The sequence below is a fragment of the Pantherophis guttatus genome, chromosome 5 (assembly GCF_059756535.1).
Source record: "Pantherophis guttatus breed Tessera chromosome 5, ASM5975653v1, whole genome shotgun sequence".
NCBI lineage: Eukaryota > Metazoa > Chordata > Lepidosauria > Squamata > Colubridae > Pantherophis > Pantherophis guttatus.
The window spans coordinates 58,044,283-58,060,103 of record NC_142067.1 but is presented as its reverse complement, the minus strand read 5'-3'; the positions used below and the strand labels follow the sequence as shown (position 1 = coordinate 58,060,103).

Genomic DNA, 15,821 nt, shown 5'->3' with positions numbered 1-15,821 from the left:
CACATCTAAAAATACTATACTATTCTAACTAATAATTATGTAGTTAGCCATCCTCAACATATTATATAAATGTATAAATACATAAACCATCCTTACCAAATAATGCTTTTCAAAAGCTTCTACAGATGATAAAGCTTCTTTGAGTTTCTTATAAGGAGACTGTGCTGTATTGGCTTCAGAAACAAAACAGAACATAATAGAAATAAAAGATTTGAAATAAAATTGAATAAAAGATTCAAAAGCATCATCCACAGCTTTGCATTAAGTGTTCTACTAAGGATTTCAATTTTAATTCTCATTATTGATGGCTGGAGGAAATTCAGATGTAGCTATAATGCTACAGCCTCCATTAAAGAGGAATGTTCACTAGCACCTCTGCCACAAAAACCCATGCTATATTTGCAAAGATAGAAACCTGTCACCAGCTATTACAGGTATTTATTTATTTTATTTTATATCCAATTTATATACCGCCCTTCTCCCTGAGGACTCAGGGCGGTGTACAGCCAAATAAAAACATAAATTACAAACATTAAAATAGTATTAAAAGAATATATATAAATTTGGCCCCGTAATTTAAAAACAATAACAAACCAATTTAAAACATTTTAAAAAGTTAAGCCGGCCCGGCTTGCTGAAAAAAGAAGGTTTTAAGGGCACGGTGGAAGGCACCGAGGTCTCGGCTTCTCCTTATCTCTGGAGGCAGTTGGTTCCAGAGGGTGGGTGCCCCCACAGAGAAGGCCCTCCCCCTGGGGGTCACCAGCCTACATTGTTTGGCTGATGGCACCCCGAGGAGGCCCTCTCTGTGGGAGCGCACAGGTCGATGGGAGGCCGTCAGTAACAGCAGGCGGTCTCGAAGATATCTAGGTCCTATGCCTTTAAAGGTGATAACCAACACCTTGAAGCACACCCGGAAGACCACTGGGAGCCAGTGCAGCTCACGCAGGAGAGGTGTTATATGGGAGCGCCATGCAGCTCCCATAACTACCCGCGCGGCCACATTCTGGACCAGTTGGAGCCTCCGGGTGCTCCTCAAGGGGAGCCCCATGTAGAGAGCGTTGCAGTAGTCCAGGCGAGAGGTGACGAGGGCATGAGTGACTCTGTGCAGGGCATCCCGATCAAGAAAGGGTTGCAACTGGCGTATCAGGCGAACCTGACAAAAAGTCCCCCTGGCCACAGCCGTCAGATGTTCCTCCAAGGACAGCTGCGTATCCAGAAGGACACCCAGATTGCGGGCCCTCTCCGAGGGGGCCGAAGACTCGCCCCCAATAGTCAGAGATGGAGTCATCTGACTATATCGGGATGCTGGGAACCACAGCCACTCAGTCTTGGAAGGGTTGAGTTTGAGCCGGTTTCTCCCCATCCAGATCCGCACAGCCTCCAGGCACCGGGACATTACTTCAAGGGCATCGTTGGGGTGGCCAGGGGTGGAGATGTACAGCTGGGTGTCATCAGCATACTGGTGGTACTTCACCCCAAAGCCACGGATGATCTCGCCCAGCGGCTTCACATAAATGTTGAACAGAAGGGGCGAGAGAACCAACCCCTGAGGCACTCCACATATGAGAGGCCTCGAGATCGACCTCTGCCCCCCTGCCAACACAAACTGCAACCGGTCAGAGAGAAAGGAGGAGAACCACTGTAGAACGGTGCCCCCCATCCCCAACTCTTCCAACCGGTGCAGCATGATACCATGGTCGATGATATCAAAAGCTGCTGAGAGGTCTAACAGGGCCAGAACAGAGGAGCAACCTCTGTCCCGAGCCCTCCAGAGATCATCTACTAACGCAACCAATGCCGTTTCTGTGCTGTGCCCGGGTCTGAAACCCGACTAGAATGGATCTAGATAAGGTAGAAAGCTAAAGATGGTTTTTACATTCATATCAGATTTGGCTTTCAGTTCCTTTGTTGGGCCAAAGAAGGACTGCTGAATGGACTGTGAACATCTATGTTTCTTAATTTTCCCTCCCTCTTGGGACAATACAAACGGTTAATTTGAATTATTATATAAGGAACACACTACCTTCCTTTATCTTATACTCTTCAGTTTTTCAAGTTTATTTTAAACAGAATAAAAGTATGTCACTAGCACATATCCAAACAAATGCACAACCACTGATTCTAAATATCAGTTATTACTTGAAAAGCATCAATCTGTTTCATAAACTGATATGTTGATACCTGTTTCAGGACGCTCAGCTCCAAGTCCTGCCAAAAGATCAACTGTTCTGTTAAGATCTTCTGAATTGGGACCTTTTTCTGACACAAGTCCACATAAGTATCCCAAAGATTTCAACTGTAAGAGAATTATAAATATGAAGTATCTTCATTTTATGGTAATAATGTATATTTAAAAAGACTTAGAAGTTTTAGTTAAAATTTAGAAGATGGATACTGACAAGTTTCGATAAAAGCTAACAAAATTTAAATCTGCCTCTTAATATTTTAACATAGTTAACTGTCTGAAATGTACTAAGCTAAGATGTGCAAAACTTTATTTTGCAAACTTGAAAAACTAATTTATTTTTTCAAAAGAATAAATATAAGCAATTTGCAAGAGTGATATTTATAAGAGATAATTAGGAAATTACATATATATATTTGCATAACTGCATAATTGGCATAACTGGATTTCCATACACACTGGATTGTACATAGATATATAATTATATAATGACCCAGCACATGATGTATAGAAAAGAATGCCATATTGATAAAGTAGCATGAGTGAGATGATACTAATTCTCTCAGCATTTATAATCTGTTATATAATCATCTAGCTAGAGTGTTTGTGTGTGTGAGAGAAAGTTTTCATAGAGAAAACAAGTTGCTAACTGGATAGATGAAGCTAGATACACTAGCTTGAACCATAGCCATCCAAATACATTCTGATGATACAATGTTGTCTGAAGAAAATAAGATATTCTGCTATTCCATATATTAGCATATTACTACATCAGTAAAACTTTAATACTTTAAAAGTAAAATGTTCTATAGAGGAATATTTTTAATTAAAGATATCTTGATTTTAACAAAAATTATAAAATACTTTCTATTCTAAATCTATTTTAAATGTGATTTTTTGGTCACAGTTCTACTTCTGCTCACCTTTTCAGTGGCATAAGTCCATAATCCAACTGTGTGGGAAACATTAGAATCAATTTGAGACCGATCACAACAACCTTCTATTCTTTGCAAAACCTCAAGGCAGCTTAAGAAGACCCAACAATCTAAAGCCCCAGGAGGAACAGAGACCTTAAAATAAAATCAGTTAAGAGATCAATCAGTATGAAGTTTATTATTACAGAATATAACTTAGGACAAAAAATTATTTTTGAAAGGTTTTAATGTGCTCTCACACAACACAAAACTAACTGTACAGAAGAAAATACTGATTGCTAACTGGAGAAGACAGAAATATAATGTTGTAATTAGTTTCCTTAAAATAAATATAAAAAATTACACAACATATTTGAAAAAATAAAATAAACAGAAGCAAGAAAGATTGTAAGTCTATGTACCCATAATGCCACCAAGAAGGAAGGAACAAAAGGAAAAGGGATGTGGGAGAAGACAATCGCAACTAAGAGAGAGAATAAGAAATTCAACCAAATCAGCCAGCCATCAGATATTGACAGCTAAAAAATAAGCAAGTCTTATTTTCTAAGAGTATGCTAAAGTCCTACACAGACAAAAACTGACAAAATATCTGGCAAATATAACAGAAGAAAATAAATAATTACTTATCAAAAATTATTTTTAAATGTTTGCTCTTAAATATAATACTTAGACCATATTGACTGATATTAATAAGATTATCGTTTTTAATCTCATGCTGTACTTCTAAAGCCCCATACATTGCAAATTAAGTGGGTAAAATGGGGAGAGCAGCAGTGGTGGCAAGAGAATCTCTGGTTCTTTTCAGTAGTAGGGCCTGCACACAAGTAGATAGGGCTAGAACAGAAACGAATGTTTAATTTAAAACATGTGTTAAATTAAAAGCGGTAACATGAGTCTTCTATGTGTCAAAGCTTCCATTCTGTTATTTAAAATGTAATCCTATGCCAGTGGGAACTTTAAAATCCTGCCCCAGACTCTTATTCAAAGATTTACCTATAAACTTCTTTCCAAGATATCTCCATGCATTTTTACTGACCCAACTAAATATTCTACCTTCTGCAATTATGCGGGGTAGATTTACAAGTGCCCCATTGTTAAAAGGCTATACTCCTGTCTTTTGGGGCCTAGTGCATGCTTTATTGTACTCTTCTTTTTTAAAATTATTCTCTACTAATAACACTTCTTTTAAATTACTATCCAGGTAAATCAGACACCTTATATGTTTTTTTTTCTATCTGATTCCAATTCAGGCATTATTAAGAAGGTAGTGAAAATTTGTTTCTGGGACCATGATTTAAAATTTATCACTTCTTCCAAATGGAGATAATCACAGTCAAAGTTAGAACTGTAAAGCTAAAAAAATCTATATGAACAGAAATAACTTCCAACTTTATGAAGTTAATTGTAAACAAAATGGAAATAATGTAATAATGCAGCACTTCTGAACCAATTGTGAATTGGATCCATACTTTCCCTAGGCCTTAAGAAATAAGTAAACTTTGGCATTATAGATTGCTGAATTACAGTTTCTAGCGGCTATAGTCAGTATACTGAATGATGCAGGATAGGGGGAATTCAGAAACTTTTAAAATGGCACAGATTGCATATTCTAAACCTAGGTACAGTGTTTTTAACTTCTAATGTATCAAAAAACATTTTTTTAAAAATTCTATATTTTCTGGCATCCAAAATATGAATTCTACCACATTCCCAACTACATTATCAGAAACATGGTAGAAAATCACAGAAGAAAAAGATGTATTTTCATTTTTATACATTCATTCCACTTTTTCCCCAGAGGTAGAGTGACTTCATCCTATATTCATACCTAAGAAGTGACCAACACTATCTGCCTTAGTTCACCTAAAATACTGCTACAACCTATTTTTGTAAAACAAAGACTGAATAAATTGTTTAAAAAGTCATTTGGCTGTTTATAAAACAATTATTGTAGACTACTTAATGGGCAACATTGTTTTTCTCAGAAAAAATGTAAGTTTATCAAGCTATTAATTTCTTATCCAGTCTCAAGACATCAGATACAAGTTGGTTCAAATATGAAGAGACAATTATTGCAAATAAAAATGAGGTATAAAACAATTTCTATACAAAACTATAATCTGCTTCCTGGAACTTCTGCACGGTTAACATAAATTGCTAGCAATCCTATTTGAAATTATACATCATCTTGATAACCTATCACAAATGAAACATGACAGACATAAGCCTTAATTATTAGTTGAATGGAATTACCCAGACTTACTTCAAGAAGTTTTAGCTCTTGCACACAATTATGAAGAAGTTCTAGTGCTCGCTGAGATACTTCCCATGGCCTCTGAAGAAAGATTAGTAACGTGCATTGACGGGAAAAAAGGTAACTGCGCAGATCTAATAGAGTGGCTTCCTGGTTTTGAATCAGTTCTCTTTTTTCCATATCTATTGGTTTACGAAGAACCAACCCATTCCAGCTTCGTACTGGCTGACAAAAAAAAGTCAACCAATTTGCCCCATCTATGACAAGCAAATATACACAATAAGGAACAGAACAGGTGAAAATATGTGAATATTTCCAAAATGTGCAGGGATTTTTTAAAATCAATAACAAGTTTAAACAATCCCCATGGCCTTTACTGAAATGTTGCAAAGGAAAAATGATCAAGCAAATACAGAAATACACTTTTTAGCTACTTACCACCAGCACCAAAATTGACAACATATTGAGAAAATAGGGCATCCAGTTCATCATATTGCACCAGAGCATCTTCAAATTGCTGAAGCATTTCAAATACGAAAGCCAATTCTTCCTTTTAATACAAATGAAAAACATTATACATACACACACAAATACATAACACTTAAAAGATACACGCACATAAGCTATCAGATGTCAAGACTGAAAGTGCTCTTTTGCTGTTGCAACTATTGTCGCTTCTCAGCTTGCCAAAGAACCATGGGGGAGTGAAGGGGGAGATGAAATATAGGTACAGACATCAAGAAGACGAGCGTGAGAGCCAAGGACACATCAGCAGGTTTTGCCAAAGAGTTTTTCTCATAACAATACAATGTGACTCAATTGGACAATGTAACCTGCACTAATGGTGGGAGGGAGAATCCTATACTTTGATTATGTGGGTTTGCATGGGAATTAGCTAGATCTGGATTTGCATTCCTCAGTGCTGAAATGATGTACTCAATAAACTTTTGCATTAAGAGATTGGCTCGTCTTGACTGTATCTGCTTTGGTTGGGTCTGTCAGTATGTTGACATCAGGATTATAACACAAAAAACAATCAAACAGCAACTTATATTTTTCAGGAAAACCTGTTGCAACATCATAATCAATTGTTTAAATATGAAGTCTATTAGCTCTCTGTTAAATAACCCAGTTTGAGCCACAGTGGCGCAGTGGTTAGAGTGCAGTACTGCAGGCTACTTCTACTGACTGCCAGCTGCCTGCAATTTGGCAGTTCAAATCGCACCAGGCTCAAGGTTGACTCAGCCTTCCATCCTTCCGAGGTGGGTAAAATGAGGACCCAAATTGTTGGGGGCAATATGCTGACCCTGTAAACCACTTAGAAAGGGTTGTAAAGCACTGTAAAGTGGTATATAAGTCTAAGTGCTATTGCTATTGCCTTTGGATTGGCTACTTATACAAGCAATGCTAAATCAGAGCTTTTGCTCGTGATTTTTAGCTTATAGTCATTTTAAGAAAATATTTTATCATAAAAAGGTTCTATTATTATATGAGTAGCAAAGCAAAGCAATGTAAAAATATTACTTTAAATAATTATTTTTCCGCATACTGTTTTACTTTACCTGGACCATAAAATAATCGCAAAAACTCCACCCTGGTTCTGTCCTCTTCTCTCTCAAAGTTCTCATGTCATCCTCAAATTTGCCTAGGTTTTTGGTAAACGACATGAGAAGAAGTGTCCTAAGTTTTGTCAAGAAGGCATTCCAGGATTCCTGAGAGCGGGAAGTGTCTTTCAAAGGATCAGATAGAACTACACATCTGTAGTAAGTGAATAAATTAATATTTCAGTCAAGGTTACACAATCAAATGGAACGTAGTTTCTTTTTTCTTATAGGCAAATGCCCCTGAGCCAACTTGGCACCTTTTCCAGAGGAATAACCTTCCCATTTTTGCCCCATGTCTTTAACTTCAGATTGCTACTGAAGTTATCAAGGTTAAGAATTCTTTCTTGTTCAAGAAATGCACCACATCGGTCATATGTTGCTGTGACTTTCTCAGATAACTGCCCCATGATCAAACTCTTCTGCACAGTTTTCTCATTAGAGGCTACTTCTATCGAAATTTTGTACATGTAAATATTTATGATGCTTATCTTTACATCATAATAAAAAATATTTAATCATTCTATTTTTTGGCTGTTCTCATGACAATTTCCCAAGAAGTCAAATTCAAAGTTCGGCGGTTTTTTTAATCGCTCAATCAGTTATGCAACAGACAAGTTTAATAAATTGTTATATGCATTCACATCACCACACATTATAAATCTACATTCAAAACTCTTAATATGTGTTACACAGATACATGTGTTTATTACAAAACCGTAGATAAATTTATTCAATAGTATCACAATAACATAATGGAACAAAAGAAAATCAGAAAAATCGAACAATTACAATGATATCTCTTATAAATATAATATAAGCAATCTATATTTGCTTACATTTGATAATTATAATTATGATTTCTTAGTTATATGGTTACATTTTGCTTGTTTATATAATTAATAAACTGCTTTTCAAAGATAAAACATTCCCAAAGCAGGAATTAATTAGCAATCTCCAAACTAATTTTTCACATGATAAAGGAGTTAATCTTTATCCCCTTTATAAATAACCCTCATTATTTTAGTCTGTTAATGGCTTAGATAGAAACACTAAGAACATACTGCTTCTAAAGACTTCAGTGCATATTCAGCAATGATTAGCACAGATCTATGTTACAATATCAAAAATCTTACCTGTCACTCTGCTTATTACAGAAATCATTTCGTATTTTATCTACTATAGACGTTCGAGGAAGGATATTTGTTTTGTTTTTTTTCTTGGCATCACACTCAACTACAACAATTAACCAATCCATTGAACTATGAACTTTCAGAACATTCTGCCACTTGGTGATGTCATCTTTTACAGTAGCTTTATATACTTCTGTATCCTAAGGATATAAGTGATGAATCACAAGATTATATTTGCTAGATAAATAAGCTTGAACTGCTTTTCTGATAATACTGGGAGCAAAAATATTCACAATTATCAGGCTGAATGAAAAAAAGGCCAATATCTTTTTTACACAAAGAAAATCTTTTCAGACCAGAAATATATTAAAATAAGAACCATTTGTTTTAATTGCCTTTCCCATATGTTTACAGTAGTCCTCGACTTACAACAGTTCATTTAGTGTCTGTTCGAAGTTACAATGGTATTGAAAAAAGTGACTTCGGTACAATATATCTATGTTACATTCCGGGGGAGGCAGAACAACCTAATTTACATTTGTAAATCAATTAGGTCTATCCGACCTCACTTTACTTGTATAATATAAATTTTTCAATAAATACAACTCCTAATCTGGTTTGGGTTATAGTTTTCTCTTTGATAGCCAAATATATAGTTTTTCCCAAGATAAACATGTTTGTGGTTGGTCTCTATCTTTCAGTTTTTTAGTCAATTTATCTGCTTCTGCACAATCCAAAATCTTCTTTATAATTGCTTCCACTGATGGGGTATTTTTATCTTTCCAGAATTGAGTATATGTTAATCTCGCTGCTGTGATAATGTGTAATGCAAGGTACCATGAATCTTTTTTAATATTTTCCCGTTTGGAGCCAAGCAAGCATGTCTCTGGTCGCCATTCAATCTCTTGGTTTAAAATCTCGTTAAGCCACTTTTTTATTTTTCCCCAAAATTTTACTGCTTCTGGGCACATCCACCATTGATGATAATAAGTGTCACGCTCAAACCCAGTTATTAAGTTATTAAGTTATTAAGGTACTACTTATAGGCATGTATGTTATTTGTTTTGTTGTTCTGTTTGTCATTTATCTGGTGTGTTGTCTTCTTTTTTAATGATAAATGTAAATAAAGATTATTTTTAAAGAAAAAGAAAAAGAAAAAACTGATTTATGAGCATTTTTCACATTAACAACCAGAGCACCATCTCATGATCATGTGATTTACATTCGGATGCTTGACTCATATTTATGATAGTTGCAGTGTCCCAGGAGCATGTGATCACCTTTTGCGACCTTCTGACAAGCAATGTATATTGCTTGTATATTGGTCCCGTGCCCCTCCTGGCTGGTTTATTCGGCTCGGGAGGTGTCACGTGACTGGATCCAGGCAGTGATAACTGCTTCATTGAGTGAGGGAAGCTTTCCTGCCGCCTTGAAGGAGGCGGTGGTTAGGCCCCTCCTCAAGAACCTGCCTTGGATCCAGCTGCTCTGAATAACTTCCATCCGGTCTCCAACCTTCGCTTTCTTGCAAAGGTTGTTGAGAGCGTGGTGGCACGTCAGTTCCCGATGGCCCTGGATGAAGCGGAATACCTCGATCTGTACCAATTTTCAGGCCCAGCTACAGCACGGAGACAGTATTGGTCGCGCTGGTGGATGATCTCTGGAGGGCTCGGGACAGAGGTAATTCCTCTGTTCTGGTCCTATTAGATCTTTTGGTGGCTTTCGATACCATCGACCATGGTATCTTGCTGCAACGTCTCGAGGAGTTAGGAGTGGGAGGCACTGTTTTGCAGTGGTTCTCCTTTTACCTCTCGGGTCGTACGCAAGCGGTGTTGGCGGGGGAGCAGAGGTTGGCCATGAGGCCCCTCACTTGTGGGATACCCTGGGGGTCAGTCCTCTCGCCTCTTCTGAATGAATATATATATATATATTTATATTTATATGAAGCCGCTAGGTGAGATTATCCGTGGTTTCAGGGTGAGGTATCATCAGTACGCTGATGATACCCAGCTTTTTATATCCACCCCGAACCAGCCCAGTGATGCCCTCAACGTGATGGCCCAGTGCCTGGAGGCAGTACGGGTCTGGATGGGGAGAAACAGGCTTTGGCTCAACCCTGCCAAGACCGAGGGGCTGTGGGTACTGGCATCCCGGTCCAATCTAGAGGTTCCATCTTTGTCTATAAGGGATGAGGTGTTACCCCCGGTAGACAGGGCATGCAACTTGGGTGTCCTCCTGGATTCACGGTTGAGTTTAGAAGATCATATAACAGCCGTGACCAGGGGGGCGTTTGCCCAGGTCCGCCTGGTGCGCCAGTTGTGCCCTTATTTGGACCGGGATGCCCTACGCACAGTTACTCATCTACTAGTCACCTCCCGTATTGACTACTGCAATGCTCTCTACCTAGGGCTGCCCTTGAGGACCATCCGGAGGCTTCAGCTGGTACAGCATGCAGCCGCATGGGTCGTGATGGGTGGTTCCCGATACGCCCACATTACACCTCTCCTGCGCGACTTGCATTGGTTCCCGGTTGCCCTCCGGGTGAGATTCAAGGTGCTGGTGATGACCTATAAAGCCCTACATGGCTTAGGTCCAGGATATTTGTTGGACCATCTGCAACCAGCAACAGCTCCCCATCGCCCGGTGCGTTCTCACAGGGAGGGCCTACTTAGGGTGCCATCGGCTAGACAGTGTCGACTGGCAACCCCTAGAGGCAGAGCTTTCTCTGTGGGTGCTCCCACCCTCTGGAACCAACTTCCTCTGGGGCTCCGGTTGGCCCCTGACCTCCGCACCTTCCGCTGCGACTTAAAGACATGGTTATTCAGCCTGGACTGGGGAGGTTAACATGTATTTTAACACGCTTTTATTCGGATATTTTATTGTTGTGAGCCGCCCTGAGTCCTACGGAGATAGGGCGGCATATAAATAAAATAATAAAAATAAAAATAAAAATGTCAATGGGAAAACCAGATTCACTTAACAATGGTGTTACTAATTTAGTAACTGCAGTGATTCACTTAACAAATGTGGCAAGAAAAGTCATAAAACAGGGCAAAACTCACTTAATAAATTTAGCTCACTTAGCAAAATAAATTTTGGGCTCAATTGTGGTCATATGTTGAGGACTACCTATACTATGTACTTCTTTATAGCTGTATGTTTCCACTGTCTCTCAATTTAATGTTTTATTTTACAATATAAATATGGCAAGGTACAAAATCAAATACACAATATCTTCAACCAGCAAAATATGTAAGATTTATGTTTTGAACACATACGATTACTTACACAACATTCTGTCCAATAAATATGGAGAAAAGGAAATGTCAGAAGAGCTTTGTTCCCTTCTTTAGGTAGTAGCTCTTCTTTAAATTGTACAAAATTAGATTCCAAATGGATCATCTTAGGGGCCCGTCCATATGACCTGAATAATATTTAGAAAACTTACATTAGTTGACTGCATTGTCAGGTCCAAATAAACAGGAACAGGAGTTGCATTCAAAGCATTAAGAGTTTATTCTTGCTATCTATCACAAGAATCTTAGCAACTAATGGTCCAAGCTAAACTGGTGCTAAATAAGGGTAAATGAAATTCACGGGTGGGGCTGGACTTGGTCTCGCGTGGCTACACAATGACTTCAAACTGATTATGCATTTAATCCAGCCCTCCAGCCTGTTCATCTCCTATATGTATACTAAACAAAGCTAAACGAACAACAGACAGCATGCAAATAAACATTTATAGAAAAGGTAAGAAGGAAATGGTATTTAGTTTGGATATGCAGATTTAATAATTTATATGAAGTGTCATGCATTTCATATAATTTCATATAATTTTCTGTTATAAAAAACTAAAATTTATAGAAGTATGTAGTGAAAGACAAAATGCTCCACCGGTTGTTTATTATTCTCAAATGTTTCTCCCAAAACACAGAAACATGCCTTGAAATCTCCATGCTTTATTTCAGTTAAACTTTTTCATTTAATAAGATATAACATTTTTTGTACATGATATGCTTATGATATCTGAAGATTTACTGAATTGAAGCTAGAATTCATTTTAGTTCTACTTATCTATTTTAAACACAACAACGAAGCGTATAAGTAAGTTATATGGCGACATGCATTCCTTTTTAGCTTTGGTTTTATCTCAACAAGTGTCAAGAGATTAAAGAATATTTAACGGTTATTTCATAAAGAAAATTATTGCTTGATGTTTTGATTGTATGTTTGAATAGACTTTATTTGTACAGTAAATTACTCTACATTGGTGGTACATACGGTAAATATATGAACAATGAAGAAAAAAATGTATTACCGTCTCCATTCCATGGGCTCTTTTGGGAGCTGCTGAGAAAGTGTTGGATACAGAGAACTGAAAAGGCTCTGATCACCAGCACCTAAGAGACAAAAATATCAGAATCTGAACATTATTCATGTTCAAATAAAATTATTTAAAATAAAGTTATATGTATTAGATATTTTGATGAACTGGCATAACCATTGGCCACTGTTTTGGATAAAATACTAGTTGTTTCTGCATTTATATTTCTCAATGAAGAAGATATTAAACTTTTACAGATAAATATGCAATCATAATCATAAGTCCCCAACCTTTCTGGTTCCATGGACCAGCGGCAGTGGTGGCAGTACAGAAGCAGTAGTTTTGTGTGTGCAACTTAATCCCATACATGTGCAAATAAAGCTTTGTGCACTTCCTCACCACTTGTGTGCCCCGGTACCCAATGGGCCACAGACAGGTACTGGTCCTCAGCCCAGAGGTTGGGGACCCCTGATATAGATAGGTCAGAAATAGTCTCTTTGCTGGTATAAGGTAACCCACAAGAACAAAAGAAGAAAGAAGAGAGAGTACTTCTAATATGAGCAGGAAAGAATTTATTATATGCAAGCTCAATGCGATTTCTGACAATTCTTTTATAAGAATGCCAGAAAATAAAACTATACAGATAGCTTGTACATTTTATCCATGTAAAGAAATACATCTATATCTAAATTAATTAATAGAAGAACAACATTCAGCACGAAAAATTGTTTGAATTTACAAAACAAAAACAAAAACAAAAAAACACAGAAGACTGTCTAATATGGCTTCCAAAGCTGACAAAGACAGGCAGTCCTTGAGTTTCAACAGTTCATTTAGTGACTGTTCAAGGTTAACATGGCACTAAAAAGTTATTTATGACTGTTTTTCACACTTACAAGCATTGCAGCATCCCCATGGTCATGTGATCAAAATCTGGATGCTTGGGAATTGGTTCATATGTATGACAGTTGCAGTGTTCCAGGGTCATGTGATCAACTTTTGCGACCTTCTGACAAGCAAAGTCAATGGGGAACCCAGATTCGCTTAACAACCATGTCACTAATTTAACAACTGCAGTGAATCACTAAACATTATAATTGTCCATGCACGATGTCAGTAAGCAATTTATTTATATGTATAAAATCTTCAATCCACTACATAAATTTGTTTTCAATGTTGAAGATGTTGGCAATTTTTTTTAAAAATTTGATTTATATGCCGCCCTTCTCCGGAGACTCAGGGCGGCTTACAATGTGCTCAGCAATAGCCTTCATCCTTTTGTATATTTATACAAAGTCAGCTTATTGCCCCCACAACTGGGTCCTCAATTTACCTACCTTAGAAAGGATGGAAGGCTGAGTCAACCTTGAGCCTTGGCGAGATTCGAACCTGCAGTAATTGCAGGCAGCTGGTCTTAATAACCAGCTTAATAACAGGGTGACTTAGACCACTGTACTACCAAGGCTCTTGTAAGGCAATAAGAATAATATGGAAAAGGAATTATTCTCACTACAATTCTAGACATTAATTTACTTTATGCAACAAAATGCAGTCCAGTAAATTCAAAATAGTTTTGTTTTATTAATCTTTTGATACATATGTACATATATTAAGTCTTTTATGTTTAGAAAACTAAAGATCTCCAATTCACATTTTATTTCATTTCCTTCCAAGAAATTTTAAGACAAGTAAACATTGGTACAGAGTAGGGATATTTATGTAGTTTCTTGTAGGAAATATTTATCAAAAGCATAAAATGGTTGTGTATAAAATTGGGGTCCTTTTTTCATTTGATTATATGGAAATGAGAATTGGATTTGAATGAGGAAATGTAAAAGTGAATGCTGTAGGAATAGATATTTAATGAATGTCCTATGTAGCTCCCAGAATACATAGTGATTTCACACACCCCATACCTTAGGGCCGTGATGGCAAACCTATGGCACGCATGCCACTGGTGGCGCGCTGAGCCTTATCTGTGGGCACGTGAGCATTGCTTTAGCTCAGCTCCAGCGCGCATGCGTGTGCTGGCCAGCTGATTTTCGGGCCTTCCAGGCCCACTGGAAGTCGGGAAATGGGCTGTTTCCGGCCTCTGGAGGGCGGGGAAGGCCGTTTTCACCCTTCCCAGGCTCCTAGAAAGGCTCTATACCATTGCGTGCCAAAAGTGGGGATTCGCGCGGGAGGGTTGCGCATGCATGCATGGGGCGCATTGAATTATGGATGTGGGCACACACACGCAACCCCCCGTGTTCCCCCCACTTCTGGCACGCAACGGCAAAAAGGTTAGCCATCATTGGCCTAGGGTGTCATAGCAGTAGTAGATCAGCACCATAGGGAACAAAGAATTAATCAGTATCATGATTTATTAAATGACAAAATTATCACTTGAGAATTCTCTTTTCAATTACCTAAATAAACAGAACTTTCTCAGTTGATATACATTTTGACTATGTAAGATTTTTCATTGCAGAAAAGATTTGAGATATATTGAAAAATCTGGATATAATTTATTCTACTAGCCCATTATAAAAATTTCTGGATCAGTGCTGTGATTTTTTTTTCCAATTGAGTTTTTATTTCCAAATGAGCTTTAAGTATTGCAAAACAAATAGATTTAATAACTTTGATTTGAAGAAATGGATGCTGAATAAGAGAATTGTTTATATTTAATATCACTTAAGCTATCATTTCCCATTATAGTACTATATAAGTACACTTAAAAAGTACAAAGCATATGCAATAAACACAATATTTTTTTCAAATATTCTGATAAGAGCATAAACTTTCAATTTATTTCAGGCTTTGCACTTATCAAGAGCAAGGAACTGCCAACATACACTTAGCAGTTCTCCAACTGCCTGAAAAGAGATATACTTTATGCCAGAACAAATATCTGCTCTGTGGCTTATCACAGCCTTGAAAGCTCATTTTCTTATTAGAAAAAAATCAAGAGTCCTGGATGGTACTGTCCTTGCTTCCCTAGTCTTGGAGGCCTAAAACAAAATTCCATGTTTTTTTCAGATGACAATTAATCCGGATTAGTTTTATTTTCTGTTACTTCATGAATTTTTCATGGAACATATTTTACTGCTTGGGCTATTATTAAAATGTAATCCTAACACTGTCCTTAATGAAAGGCATCCTCATAATTATATATGGAAATCTAGAAATATTGATAAAATAACATAAAAATATTCTCTTTTTTTCAGACATAAAAAGAAAAGATGAAGATAAAAAGATGAAAACATTACACAAAAAGAAATGAATGGAACCATGGATATGTATCAATGTTATTAGAATGTGTATCAGACCAGAGCTGAGATTTGAGTACAGACCTTGTTAATTGCTATTTTCCATGTGAATTAACACAATGCTGGTCTTCCAAAAATATG

At 37.3% G+C, this 15,821-nt stretch overlaps 1 protein-coding gene across 3 annotated transcripts in view; it reads right to left on the bottom strand.

Annotated features, from left to right (window-relative positions):
• Positions 1 to 15,821, bottom strand: part of TRAPPC10 (trafficking protein particle complex subunit 10) — a 64,639-nt gene that overhangs the window by 25,095 nt on the left and 23,723 nt on the right. For all 3 annotated transcript variants that reach the window (XM_034423895.3, XM_060694083.2, XM_034423897.3), the window contains exons 2-10: positions 12,424 to 12,505; positions 11,394 to 11,529; positions 8,112 to 8,308; positions 6,937 to 7,132; positions 5,813 to 5,924; positions 5,384 to 5,631; positions 3,109 to 3,255; positions 2,182 to 2,296; positions 97 to 173 (exon numbers count right to left, since the gene is read on the bottom strand). In XM_034423895.3, coding sequence (XP_034279786.1) covers positions 97 to 173; positions 2,182 to 2,296; positions 3,109 to 3,255; positions 5,384 to 5,631; positions 5,813 to 5,924; positions 6,937 to 7,132; positions 8,112 to 8,308; positions 11,394 to 11,529; positions 12,424 to 12,505 — 1,310 coding nt within the window. The remainder of the gene's footprint in view (positions 1 to 96; positions 174 to 2,181; positions 2,297 to 3,108; positions 3,256 to 5,383; positions 5,632 to 5,812; positions 5,925 to 6,936; positions 7,133 to 8,111; positions 8,309 to 11,393; positions 11,530 to 12,423; positions 12,506 to 15,821) is intronic.